Source organism: Rhinatrema bivittatum, chromosome 11, assembly GCF_901001135.1.
Source record: "Rhinatrema bivittatum chromosome 11, aRhiBiv1.1, whole genome shotgun sequence".
In the NCBI taxonomy this organism is placed as follows: Eukaryota; Metazoa; Chordata; class Amphibia; order Gymnophiona; family Rhinatrematidae; genus Rhinatrema; species Rhinatrema bivittatum.
The window spans coordinates 3,850,011-3,871,013 of record NC_042625.1 but is presented as its reverse complement, the minus strand read 5'-3'; the positions used below and the strand labels follow the sequence as shown (position 1 = coordinate 3,871,013).

Below are 21,003 nucleotides of genomic sequence, written 5' to 3'. Positions count from 1 at the left end.
CCCGCCAGGAATTCCAGGACCAAGTTGAGGTTCCACAGGGGTACTGGCCACTTTAGTGGTGGACGAATGTGTTTGACTCCTTTCAGGAATCGTGATATGTCTGGGTGCGCGGCTATGCTGTCGCCCTTGCTCCAGGGGCCGTAGCATGATAACGATGCCACCTGTACCTTGATTGAGTTGAGGGACAGTCCCTTCTGAAGCCCATTCTGTAAGAATTCCAAAATTATGGGTACTTTAGAGGAGTGCAGATTGATGTTGTGATCTTCGCACCAGGCCTCAAATACTCTCCAGATCCTTATATATGTTAGCGATGTGGAGAACTTGCGTGCTCGGAGGAGGGTATCTACTACTGCCCCCAAGTATCCCCTCTTCCTCAGTCGGGCCCTCTCAATGGCCAGACCGTAAGAGAGAATTGAGCTGGATCCTCGAGGAGGATGGGACCTTGTTGTAGTAGGTCCCTGTGTGGGGGCAAGGGTAGTGGGTTCCCTGCCAGTAGTCTTCTCATGTCTACGTACCAGGGTCTTCTTGGCCAGTCCGGGGCCACCAGAAGAACTAGACCTCTGTGTCACTGGACCTTGTGAATGATTGCGCCTAGCAGGGGCCATGGGGGAAAGGCATAAAGAAGGGTCCCCGGTGGCCAGGTCTGTACCAGGGCGTCGATCCCCTGTGACTGTGGATCTCACCTGCAACTGAAGTATCTGGGTACTTGAGCGTTGGATCTGTTTGCTAGAAGATCCATGTCTGGAGTCCCCCACCGATCCACTATCATCTTGAAGGCTGTGGTTGACAGTTTCCATTCTCCCGGGTTTAGACTTTCCCTGCTGAGGAAGTCTGCCGTGGTGTTGTCCATCCCGGCGATGTGGACTGCGGAGATGTCCTGGAGATTTGCTTCCGCCCAGGTCATCAGGGGGGCTATTTCTAAGGATACCTGTTGGCTTCTGGTTCCGCCCTGCCGGTTGATGTAGGCCACCGTGGTGGTGTTGTCCGACATCACTCTGACAGCTTTGTTTCGAAGCCTGTGGGCAAATCGCAGGCAGGCTAACCTGACTGCTCGTACCTCTAGGCGGTTGATGTTCCACCCCGACTCGTCTTCGTTCCACCGCCCTTGGGCGGTTAGCTCTTCGCAGTGTGCTCCCCATCCGTGTAGGCTGGCATCTGTGGTGAGCAGGATCCAGGATGGGGAGGATAATCTTGATCCCCGGCTCATGTGGTTGGTCTGTAGCCACCACCGTAGCTGGGTCCGGACTCTGGTCGGTAGAGGTAGATGTACGGTGTAGTTCTGAGATCGTGGACTCCACCATGACAGAAGTGAGCGCTGCAAGGGTCTCATGTGGGCTCGCGCCCATGGTACCACTTCCAATGTGGATGCCATTAGACCGAGGACTTGCAGGTAATCCCATGCTGTGGGACAGGTGGCACTCAGCAGGGTCTGGAGTCGGTTCCGCAACTTTGATCTCCTCGTGAGGGGTCAGGCTGACCTTGTCCTCCTTGGTGTCGAATCGGACTCCTAGCTATTCCAACAACTGCGATGGCTGTAGGAAGCTCTTCTTTGTGTTGACTACCCATCCTAGGCTTTCCAGTAGAGTTATGACTCTGTTGGTTGCCCGGTGGCTCTCCTCTGGTGATTTTGCTCTGATCAGCCAATCGTCCAGGTAGGGATGAACGAGGATTCCTTCCTGAGTGTCGCCGCTACCACTACTATTACCTTGGTGAAGGTCCGCGGTGCAGTGGCTAACCCGAAGGGTAATGCCCGGAATTGGTAGTGATGATTCAGGACCTTGAAGCGTAAGTAGCGCTGGTGTTCCTGATGGATTGGGATGTGCAAGTAGGCTTCCGACAGATCCAGGGATGTGAGGTACTCTCCTGCCTGTATTGCACGTATGACTGATCGCAGGGTTTCCATGCGAAATCTTGGGGTCCTTAGGTGTCGGTTGACAGACTTGAGGTCCAGGATGGGCCTGAACGTACCCTCTTTCTTGGGTTCAATGAAGTAAATGTAGTAATGCCCAGTATGTATTTCTCGTGCAGGCACCAGGGTTATGGCCTTTAGGGTCAGGAGTCTGGTCAGAGTAGCTTCCACTGCCGCCCTCTTGAGGGGGTCGTGGCAGGGGGATTCCATGAACTTGTCCGGAGGGGTTAGAGGGAAGTCCAGTTAGTACCCTTCTCGGATGATGGCTAGGACTCACTTGTCCGAAGTTATCTCGACCCATCTGCAGTAGAATAGGGTTAGCCTACCCCCTATGGCTTCTTCCCTTGGATGGGTCGGCTGAATCTCATTGTGGAGTGCGGCCGGGCCCTGTGCCCGAGCTGTTTCCCCTCTTGTTGTGCTTGTTCTGAAAGGACTGGTTCCTGCCCGGAGGGCAGGGCGCCTGGTAACTGCTCCTGTATGGGTTGAAGCGCTGCGAGCTTCTGCCCCTGGAGGCCCTGGAAGGCTGTCGCTGGGCTCTCCTTGACTTGTCTTCCAGAAGGCATGGTACTGGAGATTCGCCCCATTTGCCCGCCATCTTTTCTAAAATGCTGCCGAACAGAAGGGTTCCTTTGAAGGGCATCCTTGTGAGGCGTGTTTTGGAAGATGGGTCGGCCAACCAGCTTCTGAGCCAGAGCTGTCTCCTGGCCGCCACCGCCGATGATACTCCTCTGGCCGCTATGCGTACGAGGTCTGAGGCTGCGTCCGTTAGAAAGGATAGCGCTGGGTCCAGGATATCTCCCGGGGTGCCGTTCCTGGCCTGGGATAAGCAGGCACGTGTCACCACGGTGCAGCAGGCCGCAATCTGAAGAGACATAGCGGCCACGTCAAATGACTGTTTAAGCATGGCTTCCAGCCGCCGGTCATGCGTATCCTTGAGTGCTGCTCCTCCCTCTACTGGAATGGTGGTGCGCTTGGAGACTGCGCAGACCATGGCATCCACTCTTGGGCAAGCGAGCATATCTTTGGTTTCTGGATCCAGGGGGTACAAGCTGGCCAAGGCCCGCCCCCCTTTAAAGGCAGACTCTGGGGTGCTCCATTTCAGGTCAATTAGCTGTTGCGCGGCTCGCAAGAGTGGGAAATGACGGGAGGTCTGTCGGAGGCCTTCCAGAAATAGGTTCTCCTCGGGATCCCCCTGGGTTTCTGAGTCCGGAATCGCCAGTTCCGCCAGGCATTGGGAGACCAGATCCGGGAGCTCTTCCCTTGTGAAGAACCGTCTCATGGTTCGGTGGGGCTCTGTCCCCAGGGGGAGTTCTCCTTCTAGGGGTTCGACTTCTTCTTCTGAGATGTCCATGCCCCCGAAGGTGGGACTACTTGGTGGTAAAGGCCTATGCCTAGGCCTTGAGGGGCCTGGAGCATAGGGGTCCTCCTGCGACGTATGTGGCTAGTCCGTCCTGGAATCCGTTTGCATTCGGACGAAGGCGTGAATCCCCTTGAAGAGTTCCACCCAAGAAATAGCCGAGGGGTCCACATTGAGTGGCGCTGCTTCCCTGGGAGCCTCCGGCTGAGAGGGAGTCCCGCTGGGGGTTGCTAGCTCCAGGGAGCCCTCTGAAGAGCTAGTACCCGGCCCTGGGCGAGGTTGAGCCTGTGGCGGATCTCCCAGGGCCTCCTCGCATTGGGTGCATAGGGTATCGGCTTCCTGGCTCTGGGCGGCCCTGAGGTGGCATGCTGAGCAGAGGCCTAGGGATTTTACTTCAGTTACTGGAGGTGTCGAGGTTGCCTGCGCGTACATGTTTCACTCCAGTGCGCCTGGCCGCGTGCGTGGGGTTTTGTGTGCGTATCTGTGCGCTGAACCTGGGATGTGCGCGTAGATAGCCGTGTGCGCATAGTCCGTGCGACCGGGACTTGCGTGCGCCGCCTATGCGTTCAAGTGCCTTGTGCGTACAACTTACGCGCAGAAGGAAATTTGTGCGCAAAGGTAAATTTTGTGCGCTCTGCCGGGCGGCAATGTGGACGGCGAGACTAAGGCCAAGATGGCGATGGCGACTACATCGGAGGGTCTCCACGTGGGTAGGCCCTTAGAAATGTCGGAGTCTGGCCCTGCTAGGGCGGATCAACCCAGTGGCGCTGGCTTCGGCCGATGGCCTGCGCTCGTCCTCAATCCTCTGAGACCGGCACAAGTAAAGATTTCTACCTTACCTTATCTTCGGCGCTTCCCGGTCTCATCCCGGGCGGTCTCCGGCTGCGGGGGGGGGGGGGGGCAACTACCTTCACCGCTGCTTTTGAGGGTGCACCTGCTGCCTCTCAGCCGTGCCCGAACTCCTCTCGCTCAGGGGCTGTAGGTCCTCGCCGCGATTCGGCCGCCAGACTGAGGCTCACCTCCGAGGGACCACGGAAATCACCTCGGGAATCTCAACTGGGGGAGGGACCTGAGGGTGTCACCGCAGGAGAGCGGGGCTTGTCTTCAGTAGATTTTCTTCTTTAAATTTAGTTCTAACGCTCTGAGAGCGTGCAGATAGCTCCTAACTGCTATGGAGATGGAAAAATACTGAGGATCTGCACTTCCTGCAGGGGTATATGTACTAAGGGCTGACGTCAAATTGAAATCTGATCCGTCTCCAACTGCTAGCACGAGTACACTATACCCATTGGTTCTGAGTCCATCTGCTACACGCTAGGAAAAAAAGGATTGGATACGTTCTTGGAGGAGAAGTCCATTACCTGCTATTAAGTTCACTTACAGAATAGCCACTGCCATTAGCAATGGTAACATGGAATAGACTTAGTTTTTGGGTACTTGCCAGGTTCTTATGGCCTGGATTGGCCACTGTTGGAAACAGGATGCTGGGCTTGATGGACCCTTGGTCTGACCCAGTATGGCATTTTCTTATGTTCTTATGAAGCGAAGAAACCTCCGATGGGCCTTGAAGATGGGGATGTGGAGATAGGCCTCTGTCAGATCGAGAAAGGCCCCTGATGTACTGCCGCAATCACAGAACGCAGCGTCTCCATGCGGAAATGGAGGACCCTTAGGGATTTGTTGACCTCCTTGAGATCCAGAATTGGGCGAAAGGACCCGTCCTTTTTGGATACAACAAAGTAAATTGAATAATGACCCGAGCCCACCTCTCCGAAGGGGACGGGAGCGATGGCCCTGAGGCTCAGAAGTCTGTCCAAGGTCTGTTGTACCGCCAGTCTCTTGAGGCTCGAGCCACAAGGTGAGAAGAGAAACCTGTCCCTTGGGAGGTGGGCAAACTACAATGCGTAGCCATTCTTTAAGATGTCTAGGACCCACTGGTCCGAGATGATGTGGACCCACTCCTCGTAAAAGCAAGAGATTCGTCCTCAGATCCGTGGAGTCCAGGAGTGGGTGAACTCTGCATCATTGAGTGGGCTTGGACGAGGTCCCCCAACTTGTCCCCTCCCGAGCGGGCCTGTGACCGCGAAAGGAATGGGGCCAGGACTGGGGTCTGGAAGACTGTGTCCGGGGCCCCGGCTGTTTGTAGCTGCGATAGCGACGCTGCACCTGGGACAGAGTTCTGGAGGGAGTCAACGACCTGAAGTTCCGCTGGCAGTCCTCTGGCAGCCGGTGGACCGAATTATCCCCCAGGGACTCGATGATCTGGTCGAGATCTTCACCGAAGAGGAACTTGCCCTTGAAAGGGAGAGACCCGAGGCTGGACTTGGAAGAAGTATCCGCCGACCAGTTGCGAAGCCATAGTAGGCGCCTTGCGGACACCACTGAGACCATAGATCTCGCCAGGATGCAGAACAAATCATACAAAGCATCCGCACCATCTGCTATGGCGGACTCTAGACTGTCCACCTGGCGCACTTCCTTGGGTGGTAAGTCCTGCGAGGTGAGTAGCTGTTGGACCCAGCGGAGTCTTCCGCCCTCTGCGCCAGGGAGCTACAGATGGCAGCGCGAATCCCCAAAGCAGAGACCTCAAAAACCCTTTTCAGGAAGACTTCCAGCTTTCTATCCTGGATATCCCGCAGAGCCGTGCCACCTGTCACCGGTATAGTTGTCCTCTTGGTAACCGCAGACACCGCAGAGTCCACCCTCAGGACCTTGAGCAATTCCAGGAAGTCCTCCGGGAGGGGATAAAGCTTTTCCATGGCCCGTCCGACCTTAAGTGAAGTCTCGGGAATATAACATTCCCTGGCCAATAACTGAAGAAAGGTGGGATGGGTGGGAAAAGCCCGGGACAGAGGGCGCAAACCAGCAAGGACCGGATCCCCCTTCTTGGCAGATGAAGCGACAACTGGAGCAGAGGGTCCTGGTGGGTCGGGTGGTGGATCAAGGTCCAACTCCTGAAGTATCTGAGAGATAAGATCCTCGAGCTCTTCCCTCCTAAAGATGCGGAGTACCTGCGGGTCATCGCCATCTAGCTGTGCCTCCGAAAGAGGATCGTCCGGATGAGATGGGGGATCCCCCCCGGATCCGGGAAAGAGCCCGCCCCCCCTCAGCGAGGGAGGTGCGAAGTGGACCCTGGCGCCTCCCCCCCGCTGTGGCCTGGGTCCCCTGTGGAGCATCCACTAACCGGGATGTCTTGGCGGGAGGTGGATCCGGAATCGGTGCCCTGGGAGCCTCCAGGCGCTGTAGGTAGGCATTGTGCATAAGCACAATGAACTCCGGAGAAAAAAGGTAGAGACCCGGGAGGGGGGGAGGGCAATTGGTGAGACATCCGGGGGACCCTGGGCCCCCAAGGCAACAATCGGAGTCAGGATCGGTGGAGGAATTTCGCCGAGATCCTCTTCTTCCTCCCCTGATGGCTGCAGAATGTGATCGGGAGAATTCAAAATGGCTGTCGTTCCCGCTGAAAGCGGCGAAGGGGCCGGCCCACAATGTTCAAGTCGCGCTGAGGCGTGGGGAGAAAAGATGTCCAGCGGCCCGGAGGTGTCCTCCCCACCAGGGAGGCACTTAGAACAGATGCCCTCTCTCGAAAGCCTCGACCCCGGCTCACCACAGGCTGAGCAGCGGGACGGCCGGGGGAGGGGCGAGCCGCAGAGGGGCCGACAGAGGAGAGAGAATCGCCGCAGGAAGTGGGAAAGCACCCCTACACTCCCTCGAGTGCCCTTGGATTGGCAGCAGAGGAATGTCACCTCTCTGCTGCAGCAGACCCGGGGAATGAACGTCTCGGGGCCGCGAGGCAGTTCGCAACAAAGAATAGGAAGAGGCTGGCACCACCAGCTTTCCCCAACCAAACGCAGCTCTCAAGCTGAAAGGAAAGAAATTACAAATAAATTCAAGAAGTCCACTTACCCGGAGGCAGAGGGAGGGAGAGAGTAGGAGGGGGAGAAATGACTGGAGCAGCCCTGCCTGCAAGCCCCAGAGGAAAACAAAAACAAAAAAAAAAAACTTTCCTCCTCCCTTTATTTTTTTAAACTAACTTTTTTCACTAACTTGATCCAACCTTAGAAGAAAACAACTAGAGAGAAAAACAACTGAAGGGAAAATCCTTCATGAAGGGGAAGCACCAGGTTCCCCTACTCCTATCTACTGGAGTCAGAGATATACTGAGCTCTTACAGAGGGTGCACTGGTTCATACGTCAGCACCCTCCGAAGCCTTCTCTGACTCCATCTGCTGGGCGGAGGATATAACCCACTGTCTGGACTGATCCTACCGTCTGGACTGATCCTGGTACGTACAGGGAATGCCTAAGATTCACTCCATTGCGAGTCCGCACCTTGAATAATGTGTGCAATTCTGGTCACCACATCACAAAAACTATATAGAGGCACTGGACATGGTACAGAGAAGAGTATCCAAAAAGAAAGGCCATGGAATAGCTCACCTATGAGGAAATGCTAAAGAGGTTCAACTTGGAGAAGAAATGGCTGAGGGGGGATACGATAGAGGTCTACAAAATCATAAAAGGACTTGAACGGATAAATACAAGGTCTAGAGTGCATCAACGAAAACCAGACGAGGCCCTTATGCACCAGCGACATGAAGGTGTCTTGCTGCTGTTGAGGCAGCTGCTCGGCCGCCTCCAGCACTTGCTTCCAGAAGTTCCATGAGTATTGGCTCATGTAGAGCTGGTAGGAGGCAATGCGGGCAATGAGCATGACTCCCTGGAATACTTTCCTCCCAAGAGTGTCCATCACCCTGTGATCCTTCCCCAGGGGCACTGAGGCATGGGTCCAAGAGGGCATGGCCCTCGAGGACGGACTTGACCACCACCAATTGGTGTGATGGCTGATGCTTCTCGAATCTGGTAGCCTTCTAAACTAGGTAAACGCCATGCCTTCCTGTTCACAGGAGGTACTGTGAGGGGGTGTTCCCACATTCTCAGCAGCAACTTAAGGATGTCATGCACCAGGACCGCCATGATCTCGGTGTCCTGCTGGGCATGAATGGCCTCCCGGGAACAGACAGCAGCTGGATCAGTTACACACCAATGAGCACATTGAGCCATTCCAGCAGCGGTTCCAGAATGGAAAGTGCAGAAATCAGCAAGGTCTGTGCTACAGGCACGATGCCCTGCAGCACTCATTCCACTGCCAGCTGGACTCTCCACTCCAGCTCCTCCTTGAAAGTTGCCAATGCCAACACCGTCTGGGAGGCAGGAGGGGTGGGCCAGATCTTTCTCGGATCCCAGAGGTGAATCGACAACTGGCACCAGGACCGATGGAGACCATCATGGAACCTCAGTAAAGATGGAGGATTGGCACTTCTCGCTGCAGGGTCACTTCAGGGGCATCACGGCATGAGCCAGCACTTCCCCAAATCCTGCACCATGCAAAGGTGACCAGTGTTGATGCTTCCTCGGCTTCGGTCTTTCCCCAGTGCAGAGGTTGACGACGAACCAGATGTCCTCAACCTGGAACAAAAAGAGAGAGGCCAGTCTTTAGCGCCACTGACAGAACGGACAGCCTCACCAATGTCGATGGCGAGGTGTCCATCAGTGCAGAATCCGTCAATGCAGACACTGATGGCTCAGACTCTCTCAACCCGAAGAGTTTCTCCACCTTATCGAGTCAAGGTCAACGTCCCTTAGGGGTCATCGGGACACACATGTGGCAATTCTTGATATCATGCAATGCCCCAGGCAGAGGGCACATACCTCTTAGAGGTCCATTATGGACACGGTCCTCTGACACTGGGGGCATCAACGGAAACCAGACGAGGCCATGACGAACAAAAAGAAGGGAAATAAACGACAGCAGTGACGGCCAGCAGTCACCAAGGCACCACCGTCAAAAGGGGGGGGGGGGGGGGGGGAACAGAAGTGAAAATAAAAACTTGCTGAGAATGCCAAAAAACCTGACTAAGGAACCTAATGGGAGGAATCGAGAGGGACCCAGTATCGATGGAAATAGAAAATTACCTTTGGGCTTTTTGTAAGTAAAAAGCCAAGAGCTCACTTAATCACGAGGCAAAAGCTCCGCAGGGGGAGGAAAAAAAAAAGACTGAAGATGGACCTCGCATGGATGCATGCTATATAGCATGCTGGGCATGCTCAGTGTGCCTAGTCAAAGTTCCAGAAACTTTGACATAAGTTTTCCGTGCCAGCTCTATCAGATGATGTCACTCATGCATGAAGACTACCATCCTGCTTATCCTAGGAGAAATCAAGGTACTGATGCATTTGCTGGAGCATCACAACATCCAGAAGATCAATCATCAAGAAACTTAATATGCACAGAGGCCAAGGAAGTGGAAAATTTTCTAATCAGCAGGCATGTAGTTACCACAGTCTAAGAATAGCCATTCCTCACTAAACATGCTCTTGAAAGGGCCAAACCATAAGTTAAACCAATCTTGATAGAAAAACATCGGACCCTGGCAAAGGACCCTTGTGAGATGGAAGCAGAGATCACTGCTGCACAGCCGAGCTGTCCATATTGAGTTTCTTGATGAATGGTCCCTCTGGATGTCATAATGCTCCAGGAAATGCATCAGTACCTTGATTCTCCTAGGACAAGCAGGATGGTAGTCTTCATGCATGGGTGACATCATCTGATAGATGCTCACTTCGGTCCCCAAAACGTTAAAGGGATACGTCAGACAACACCCAATTGCCAACTAGCACCTGCCATTTGTGCGCAAATTCAAACTGGTTGCCAGTGCCCAACTGTTACCTGCTGCCTGGCAAAAAAAAACAAAAAAAACAGCGCTGCCAGTCCACAGAACCCCCGCTAGAAAGCCTTACCCACACCATTCCATCCTCCCAGCAGCATTCAGAGGCTTTGTACCTGAACTGGTTCTGAATATACTCAAGGAGAGTACAGAAAAAGGTAGGGGGTGGGAAGGGTAGAGTTCATAGGCTATAGGTATTACCAATTATTAGGCTTATTCAATATTTGTTGATAGATAATGTGGCTTTCAATGCATACTTCACTTTCAATGCATATCCAGCACAGCTCTCTGCTTCAATGGCAGGGGAGTAGAAAAACAACCAATAAGGGCTGAATAACATAGTCTGGGTAAACAAATAAGCATGGGTGTCGCTTGCTTATTGCGGCAGTTACTACCCCTACTACCCCTAACTAATCAAGCTAGATATTTCACTTGGAAGCAGCTCCATCACTGCTCTCTACATTAATGGCGGGGGTGGAAGGGAAATAGAACCTAAGGTTACTAGGAGCCAAGAGAAACAGATAAGTAGGAGGAAAAAGAAGTGTGAAGCTTGCTGGGCAGACTGGTCGTCTTCTGCCGTCATTTCCATGTTTCTATGTAAAGAGGGAACCAAGGACTCACACAGGTAGCCCTCTGGTCTCCAGTGGTGCTACCTGTGTGAGTACTTGGTTCCCTCTTTGAGCTGAAGCTGTCATTTCAAGAACTGCCAGCCACACAAACATCCCTTTCAGTTCAGAGCCATGCTTAACTAAAAGAGTGAGATTTCGTCCGTTACCTCAGGAGCTGAGCACCAGAATGTTTTCTGTTCACTCGACCTAACCAGGCCTTCACTTCCAGTTCAAGAAGCTTGTCCACTATCTGCTAGATATAGCGAATACTGGCAGGCTGGTGTCAGCACAGAGGTATAATAAGGAGTGACATTTCTATCTCCATCTGCTGGCAGATATACATAACTCACTTGTCCGGACTGCTCTGACTGGATGAAGAGGAAGCTATTTATTTTTTAGACCGACATTGTTGGGAACATCACATCGGTTTACATGGAACAGGAAATGCAGCGTATATACTTTACAAAGAACTATTAACATCAATACATAACATAGGGCAGGTTGCTTAGCTAACAGGAGTTGAACTATGTAGATTATGTATGTAAAATAAGTATAAGGTAACAAAATAAAAATATATTTATAAATTGATAATCGAATAATTACATGGAGATCAGAAGAGCTAAACAATGGAAGATTGCAGAGCAGTTATAATAGATTTTGCATTACGTGGGGGGAGTGGAGAGCGACTAGGGGCAGGTAGAACGTGGCAACGAGAGGGGAATGCATGGTAAGATAGAAGGGAAATGAAGTTGTTACAGGGAGGGCATGTTAGTGAGAGAAGATAAAGTGAAAGCTTGTTTGAATAGCCAGGTTTTCAGTTTTTGTTTGAATTTTTTGGAACAGAGCTCTTGGCGTAGGTTGGTGGGCACAGAGTTCCAGATTGCAGGCCCTGCAATGGACAGGGCACGCTCTTTTGTGGTGGCAAGATGTGTAAGCTTGGTGGGGGATGTGTGTACGGTTGCCATGTAGCGTGATCTAGTGGGTCTATTAGAGGTGCGGAAAAATATGGAGTCATTGAGCCAATGCATATTGTGGGTGTGTAAGGTTTTGTTTATGATGGATAGGGTCTTATAGCGGATTCGAGATGAAATAGGGAGCCAGTTTAATTCTTTGAGGATGGGGGTGATATGTTTGGTTTCGCGAGTGTTAGTGAGAATACAGGCAGCGGCATTTTGCAGCATTTGGAGTGGGGAGATGGTGTTTTTGGGAAGGCCTAGAAGAAAGGCGTCGCAGTAGTCAATTTTCGAGAAGATCATGGACTGGAGTACAGTGAGGAAGTCGTTTAAGTGGAGGAGGGGGGTCTTAGTTTTTTCAGGGTGTGAAGTTTGAAATAGCATTCTTTCGTTGTGGCATTGATACATTTTTTTAGGTTTAGTTGATTGTCAATGATAACGCCTAAGTCTTGTACGTGTTGTGAAGTGGAGATTGTAGAGGGGAGGGTGTTAGGTTGGGAGCAGGTGATGTTGTTGTGTTGGGATGATATGATTTCTGTTTTGGAAGTATTGAGAGTGAGGTTGAGGTTAGTGAGGAGGGTGTTGATTGCAAAGAGAGCAGTTTCCCAGGTTTTGAGGGAATTGGATAAGGAATCAGTAATAGGGATGAGGATTTGTACATCGTCCGCATATATGAAGTGCGTAAGACCGAGCTCAGAGAGGAGATGGCAGAGTGGCAGTAGGTAGATGTTAAAAAGTGTAGAGGATAAGGAAGAGCCTCGGGGAACACCTTGTGATCGGTTGATTGCTTGGGATTCACTGTTGCCTAGTCTGACTTTGTATTGTCTTGTTTAGGTAGTATTCGAACAGCAAAGTGGAATTCCTGAGATGCCAATTTCCTTGAGCCGGTCGAGTAGGATGTTGTGGCTTTTGGTGTCAAATGCGGAGGATATATCCAGCAATGCAAGGATGTAAGAGTGGTCTTTGTCCAATCCTTTTGAGGAGGGAATCTGTGAGCGAGATCAGGAGGGTTTCCGTACTAAAGAACTTATGGAAGCTGAATTGTGATGGGAAGAGATTATTATGTTTTTCCAGAAAGTCAGTTAGTTGGATGTTTACTACTTTTTCCAGAATTTTAGCTAGGAAGGGTAGGATAGAGATTGGGTGATAGTTGACTAGTTCAGTGGTGTCAAGTTTAGGTTTCTTTAGAATAGGTTTGAATACAGCTTGTTTTAGTGCAGTTGGGACATCTCCAAGTGTGATTGAGAAGTTGATTATGTTGGCTAGAGGTTATAATATGTTGCGGATGGTCAGTAGTGATTTAGTGGGAATCATATCAGATGGGTGTGATGAGGGTTTTATTTTCTTTAGGAGTGTTTCTATTTCAGTGGAGGCAGTGGTCTCAAAAGAGTTTAGGGAGGCAAGTGGGTCTTTTGGAAGGGCTTTAGTAGGTAGTGGAGTTGTTGGAAAGCTTTTTAGAAATTGTGTCGTGGAAAAATTGTGCTAGTTCTTCACATCTTGTTTTGGCATCCTCATCAGGTATGGTTGTGGGGGCAGTTTTGGTCAGATCTGAGTCGTATGTGAATAGGGCATTGGCGTTGAATTGTAAGTTGTGGATTCTCTTGGTGTGGAAGTCTCGCTTGGTTTTAAGGATGATCTCATGGTAGATGTGTAGGGAGGATTTGTATTTTGCAAGTTGTGAGGGAGTGGGGGTCTTTACGCCAGTTCTTTTTCTGGCTTCTAAGGTTGCGCTTCATCTTTTCTAATTCAGGAGTGTACCAAGGTTTTTTTTTTTGAGTTGAGTGCGGGCTTTAGTTCTTTAGACTGCAGAGGGCAGATTTTATTGGCAATGTTACTAGTGAGGTGATTCCAGGATGAGAGTGCAGAATCGGTATCAGTTAGATCGAGTTTATTAAGATCATTGGTAAGGGCTGTGATTAGGTAGTCTCTGGAGCAGGGCTTTCTGAAGTAGATAGTATTATTTTTTGTGTGTGTGAGGGTGGCTGTGTTTTTTATTGAAAGGTTTGCTCTAATGAGGTAGTGGTCCGACCAGGGTACAGGGGTGCAGGAAGGAGTGCCAGGTAGGATTCGAGAGTTTATAAACATTAGATCCAAGGAATGACCTGCTTTGTGTGTAGGACTTGTTATTATTTGCTTAAAGCCCATAGCATTGAGTGAGGCCAGGAGGGCATCACATGTGGGAGAAAGAGGTATGGAGTCTGGGGGCTTCTAAAAATGTTAAAACCCCTGGAAAATCTTCTGTCAATTCGGAATTCTCTTCTATCAGTATTGAGCTATCTTTTGAATGAAAGCTGGGTGTGAAAGATCCTCTGGTGGGGTAGTACTTCTGGGTGTTTCAGGATAGGGTACTGGAAGCAACTCTAGAGAATTATTTGCAGGAAGCACAGAACTTCAAGGGCCCTTTGTCAGACATGACAAAAAAGTTAAGTATAGTTTTTGGGGGGTTTATTTTTAAATGGAGACTCAAAGCAAAAAAAAAAAGATGAATAAGTAAATAGTAAAGACTGATACTCATGACACAAAAACATGAAAAAAAAATCTGGATGGCAAAGACAGAAATCATGGAATGGCTGCATGGGAACCCCTGTGCATGCTCAAAGATTTCTCTTTCTGAACTATGGGAAGCATCCTTTCTTGGCATCAGATGAAGGCAACCACTTGTGTGCCTGAATTTAACCCTGCTGGTCCAGGGAGAACATTAAGATGTATACCTTCCCTTTCTCCCCACCCCCACCAGGGCTCAGGCACAGAGAATGGATTAGCACCTTCTCCCCGCCCCCCCCCCCCACCCCACCCACCCCCAGAGGGAACACCAGATCTTGAGCAACAGTGTTATCACATCCCAGAGCTAGTTCTCACATGTTGACTGGGCTCTCTGCTGCCAGTGCTACAGCAGAATCCAGGTGAATCTTACATGAGCGGCCATGGACCTGGAGGAACTGTGCCGGGTCCTTTTTCTGTAAACAAAAAACACATTTTTCACTTAAGAACTTCCTGCATGCTCAGATTATCTGGATCAAAGTTTCTACTGAGGACAAAAGGCCGTTTTAGACCACCTCAGTACTTTCTATTTCCCTAAACAAGATAAATATGAATATTCTTTGAATGGTACTACCAAGATTCAAATTTAAAAACAAAATCATTAGATTCTCTTCTATCACGTAACCCTTTCAAGATTACACTCTCTCATACCTGTCCTGAAACAACTATATGGGATGCATCTCTGCTAATTGTGTGCTCCCTTTTGTTACAAAATTCAGATGTTGTAGAGTTTAGCTTTTTGTCCTTTCCTCACTGGAGACACTGAAGAAAGGACAAAAAGTAAATAGACTACAATACAGCAGGAAGATTTAGGTTTGACTTTCCATGAAGAAAGCAAAGCACTGGAAGGAGTTACCCAAGAAGGTGTTGTGATCTGTCAATGGATCATTTTAAAAGAAGGTCAGACAGGATGGTTTAGGTATAGAAGAACAAAATTATACAAAAAATAAAAATGAAAAGGATTAAAGTACCATATTCTATGTTTCTGTCAGTCATGCTATTTAGTGGAAAAATGTGGAACACCACACACAAGCAGGCCTGGATTTGTTAATAGGCACATTAGGCCCATGCCCAGGACAGTAAACATCTGTGGACAGCAGGATGGCTGAATTGTGCTATGCTTAATCTCACTTGGCAGATAACAGCCCTCCCATTCCTAATCCAGCTGCAGGGAAGAGGAGAGCCTAGAACAAATGGGAATACGTTTGGGGAGATTAGGATGGGCTGAGTAGAGTATCGTTGTAGGGTGAGGAGGGGTTGGGGGATCAGGTGTGTAGGATCAGGTATGTATGAGAGAAAGGGAAAATGGGGGACATTGTGTGAGAGAGAAGGGATTGGTGTCAGGTGTGTGTTTATGGACCAGATTGGGAGGGAAATTAGAGAGGGGATGAAAGGGGGAGCAGGACCACAGCACAGTAGGGACACTTCCCTCCTCCTCCACCTTCTTTCTCCCACTGCAGTTTGGATCCTCCCTCCCTTGATATCTGATTCTATTTCACAAATCCTGGAATCTCCCTTCCTACCTTTGCTTTCTCCCACATCCTGTAATCTCCCCTGCCAACCCCTAATCCCAGATACCCCCCTCTTCCTTTGATACCCCACCTACCTCTTTCTTCCTACTCTTTCCCCATCCCAGATTCTCAATTCTCCCTCGCTTATCTTTTCCCCATCCCTGGTCCTCTTACCCTTTTCCTCACACCATCCCCAGGATCTCTTCTCTCTACTAATAAATGATATCCCTTTTCCTCATAAAAACAAAATAAATTCTACAGACAGACAAGTTTGGAAATCTTTTTGTTATAATGTAATATAAAAGATGGAAATGTTTGTTAATGCGCTTCAGAATATTCTAATTCCTGCTGAAGGAAATTGTCAGTCTGTGCCTTAGATCTTCTACTCCCTGTCTGACCATTTGAACAGTGCCTAGGGGCAGCAAAAACAAATCCATCTCTGCCCACAAGCTGAATTGCTTGGATGAAAGCACAAAGAGGGTAATAATCAGTCACTTGCCAGACTCCAAAGTTAGCGGGATAAACTTATTCAGCTAACTTTGGAGGGATATTCAGTGGTATTGCCGCACTATGGAATATAGCCAACTGTCTTAAAGATAGCTGGATAACTTTGACACAACCAGTGTTAATCAGATAAAATTATTCGACTAACTGAATATCTTACCCAGCTAACTTAACTCCGTCCTGGAACACCTTTAAGTTACCCAGTTAAATTTTAGATGGATAAAGGAAAATTGGCTCTTCCCTGCTAATTTTCGTTCCTGTAGTACCCACAGATCAGTCCAGACTTCTGGGTTTTGCCTCCCCTCCAGCAGATGGGGACTGAGAAAATTTCACTGACATTGCCACATAACCTGGGGTGCCACCTGCAGTCTTTCAGTATTAATCTATACCCAAGCCAATTCCAAAAACTTACAACATATGAAAACATCTACTGCTATAAAAAACTGAATGAGCAGACAACTCTCCCCCTCAATAGAATGGGCAGGTTCTGAACTGATCTGTGGTACTACAGGAACGAAAATTAGCAGGTAAGAACCAAATTTTCCTCTCTCTGTACATACCCAGATCAGTCCAGATTCCTGGGATTACCAAAGCTCCATGCTTAGGGTGGGACCTGGAGAGTTCCGCTTGCACAACACCTTGGCCTAAGGAGGGGGAATCTGTACCTCCCATATCCAGATGATAGTGTCTTGCAAAAGTATGCAGTGACTTCCAAATCGCTGCTCTGCAAATCTTCTGTGGAGAAACAAGCTGACCCTCCGCCCATGAGGCCGTCTGAGAACGCGCAGAATGAGCTCGTAATCTTCCGGAACCGGACAACCACTAATAATGTAAGCGGAACCAACAGCCTACTTAAGCCAAAGACAAATAGTAGCCTTAGAAGCTTGAAGGTCCTTCTTCAGGCCGCTCCACAGAACAAAAAAGTGATCTGATCTCCTGAAGTCATTTGTTACCTTGAGATACCTCAACAATGCTCTTCTACCTAAGCTCCCTCGCATAAGGAGCAGACTTGTCCACCGTAGGAAAAGCTGGGAGCTCTACTGTGATTCACGTGGAATGCTGAAACCACTTTCGGCAAAAAAGAAGGCACTGTCCTCAACGAGACCCCTGAATTTGAAATCTGAAGGAATAGGTCCCGACACGACAGAGCCTGCAACTCAGAAATCCTCCGACCTAGCCGAACATATGGCCATGAGAAAAACAACCTTTAGCGTCAAGTCCTTCAACGCTGCTTTCCGGAGTGGTTCAAAAGAAGCCTCATATTAACCCCTGAGGACAAGATTAAGATTCCAGGATGGACAAAACCACCTAAGCGGAGGACGCAAATTCTTAATCCCCCTAAGGAACTGAACAACATCCAGATGTGCAGAAATAGATTACCTATCTATCCTGCCACAAAGACAACCTAAAGTTGCCATTTGAACATCAAGTGAGCTGAGAGACCAGGCTTTAGCAAAACCTTCTTGCAGGAGGACAAAATGTCAGAGTCTGACTACCTGAGAAGGCAAACACCTTTAGCAGAGCACCATGACTCAAAAACCTTTCCATACCCGTAAGTAGGACATATTAGTAGACTTTCTCCTGGCCTGTAACAATGTAGTTATGACCGCCTCAATATTATCCCTACATATCAAACTCTGCTCTCAAAAGCCATGCCACTAGACAAAAGTGAGCAGCCTGGTCGGAAAATATGGGTCCCTGACTGAGAAGACCTTCCAGATGACCAAAGCGAATCTGCCTGTCCACAACCAAGTTGACCAGATCCGCAAACCACGAACGCCATGGCTACTCCGGTACCACCAAGCCCACTTCTCCCTGATGCTTTTCTATGCAATGCAACACTTTGCACATGAGTGGCCAAGGAGGAAAGGAAGTAAAACTCTCCACGGCTAAAGCATAACCAGAACATTGACACCCTCGGCCCCGTGCTCTAGCCTCAGAATGAAAAATCAAAAGGCCTTCACATTCAGATGAGTCGCCATTAAGTCCACATGGGAAGAGCCCCACCCCTCACGAACCAGCTGCATCAAAGACTCAGACAACGCCCACTTGCCCAGATCCAGCACCATCCAACTCAAGTAATCGGCTTGAACATTTTCGACCCTGGATACGTGGGATGCCGCTATCTGCTCCAGGTGTTGCTCTGCCTAAAGAACTAGCTCTTGCGCCTCCCGGGCTACCGCTTGACTCTTGGTTCCGCCCTGTCGATTGTTATATGTCACCATTGTCCGAGAGAACCCTCACTGACCGACCTCTCACTTACATAAAAAATTCCTGCAGACTCTTTCATGGACCAGCCACCCTGAGCTGACTGGTACTGACACACTGCTCCTCAACCAGAGAGACTGGCATCGGTAATAACTACCACCCAATCTGGGACTTCGAGATTCACCCCCTGATTGAGAATGGAAGTGAGAAGTCACCAGGAAAGGCTCTCCCGAGTGACGCCCTTGAGTGGTAACAGAAGTTGAAACTCCTCTGAGACCGGGTTCCACAGAGCCAAGAGTACCCTCTGCAAAGCTCTCATATGAGCAAAGGCCCTCTGCACTAAATCCAGGGTCGAGGCTATACAGTCCAGAACTTGCAAATAAATCCCATAACTTGGGCACCTGTAACTGCAACATCCGCCGAATCTGCCCCTTCAGCCTTAGCACTCGCTCCTCTGAGAAGTACACCTTGCCGACTAACGTGTCGAACCGAGCCCCCAGATACTTCAAGCACTGTGTTGGTAACAGATGACTCTTCACCATATTCACCACCCAACTTAGCAACTGGAAGAGACATTGAGAACCTTTTGAACTGACTGGTGACAGAGTATCCGACTTCACTCTGATAAGCCAGTCAACCAGATAAGGGTGCACTAAAATCCCTTCCTTCTGGAGCACCGCTGCCACCATCACCTTGGTGAAGGTGAATGGTGCCGTGACCAATCCAAAAGAAAGGGCCTGAAACTGAAAATGTTGTCCCAGGATCATAAATCAGAGAAAATGCTGCGAAACCTCATGCAAGGGGATGTGCAAGTAGGCCTCTATTAGATCCAGAGATGCCAGAAACTCTCCTTTGCAAACCGCCGCAATCACCAATCTTAAGGTTTCCATCCGCAACGTAGAACCTTGAGGACTGCATTTACTTTCTTCAAATCTAAAATCGGACAGAAAGTCCCTTCCTTCTTTGGGGCCATAAAATAAATGGAAATCCTTCTCCTGTGAACTGGAATCACTGCCCCCAGGCAACACAGCCAGTCCAGTGACTCTCAAACCGCTACTTGCTTGTCCAAGGAGCCACACAGGGAAACCAGAAACAAGATGGGACGAGCAAACTCTAAAGCACAGCCGTCCTTTACCAAGCTGCGAACCCACTGGTCCTGAGTAATTCTGGCCCACTCCTCGTAAAACTGCGAAAAGTGACCTCCTATAATAGGAACGACAGTGCACCAGCCTTGCCTTATTGCAGGGACTTAAGTCCGGAAGGTTCTCTCCCTGACGGCGCCTCGGAATGGCCTGCAGGCCCCCTGAAAAGACTGACTCCAGGACTGCTCCCGAAGGGGAACTACCATTGAGGCCTACTCGCTGCCTTTGCCAGACGAGACCTATCTACCCGAAAACAGGAATGCACTTGATAAAACCTCTTGCCCTTAGGTTTATCCTCAGGCAACCTTAGGACCTTATTATCCTCTAGAGACTGCATCAACTGCTCGAGGTCCTCACCAAACAAGAAGCAACACTTGAAGGGCCGAGTGCCTAACTGAGCCTTGGAGGATATGTCGGCTGCCCAGTTTTGCAGCCAAAGCAACCTTCTGGCGGAAACCACTGATGCCATAATCCAAGAAGCACTGATCAAATCATACAGAGCACCCAGCCCATAGGCAACTGCTGCCTCAACTCGCTCAGCCGTCAGCCACCTTGCCCAACTTGGGCAGGCCTTCTTGCAGCTGTTGCACCCAGCAGAGTCAAGCACGCTGCATAAAACTAGTACAAATAGCAGCCCGCAAAACTAGAGCCAAGAGCACAAAAATCCTCTTGATATGCGCCTCCAACTTACGATCCTGGCTACCCTTCAACACCACAGATCCTATCACAGGTATAGTCGTCCTCTTAGTAACTGAGACTGCAGCATCTATCTTAGGGAGAGCAAAAAGTTCCAAAGCCTGTTCAGGCAATGGATAAAGCTTAGTCATGGCTCTTCCCACCTTTAACCCAGAATCGGGAGCTCCCCATTCTGTTTCCACGAGTTTCTTTACTGACTTGTGATAAGGGGAGGCTGCTGGGGGGGTACCCCGCATCCCATCCAGGACCAGATCCACGCCCTCCAAATCAGGGTCCTCCTGTGACCTTAACCCCCAGAACCTAAAAAGCCAGAGGTAGCAAGGCATCAAGCTTTTCCCATCTAAAAAGCCTCACTACCTTCAGGTCAGCCCCCTTGGGGACTGGGGATAGTGGATCCTCCCCTTGACCTGCACCACCAGCCACCAGATCCCCCAGGTCTACAGGTCCTTCCAGGTCAGGAGCCTTGCCAGATTCATTTGACTCATCTTCCCCTGGGCCAAAACCCGCGGGGGGGGGGACCTAGCAACAGCAGAACTGGGGAAACCCGCTGTCTTCCAGAACAAATTTGTTTTCGATCTGCCAAACATCCCCCTTAGCTGGCTGGACCAGCCAGGACCATGAACTCCTAGCTGCAAAACCTGCTCGCTGCTAGGCCAAATAAGCCTCATATAGCAGCAGCACAAAATCTGCAGAAAAAGGCCTCAATGCACCAGGCTCCGCAGGGAAAGAGTTAGGGACCAGCAGCAAGAGGCCTTCCTCCTCAAGGCCTCCACGATCATGCCCGGAGACTGAATGGGCCGGAGACAAGCGTGGACAGACATCCCCCTCCCCCCTTGGCAACACAGG

The 21,003-nt window shown here is 50.0% G+C and overlaps 1 protein-coding gene across 9 annotated transcripts in view; it reads right to left on the bottom strand.

The window, feature by feature from the left end:
* The window catches only part of CLASRP (CLK4 associating serine/arginine rich protein), a 531,120-nt gene that overhangs the window by 429,922 nt on the left and 80,195 nt on the right, over positions 1-21,003 (bottom strand). For 8 of the 9 annotated variants that reach the window (XR_003859212.1, XR_003859213.1, XR_003859215.1 and 5 more), the window contains one exon: positions 14,415-14,512. The exons of the other annotated variant lie outside the window; for it this stretch is intronic. Coding sequence is in view for 3 of the 8 variants with exons in the window: in XM_029620007.1 (XP_029475867.1) it covers positions 14,415-14,512 (98 nt within the window). In the remaining 5 variants the exon portion in view is untranslated. The remainder of the gene's footprint in view (positions 1-14,414; positions 14,513-21,003) is intronic. 9 annotated transcript variants of the gene reach the window in all.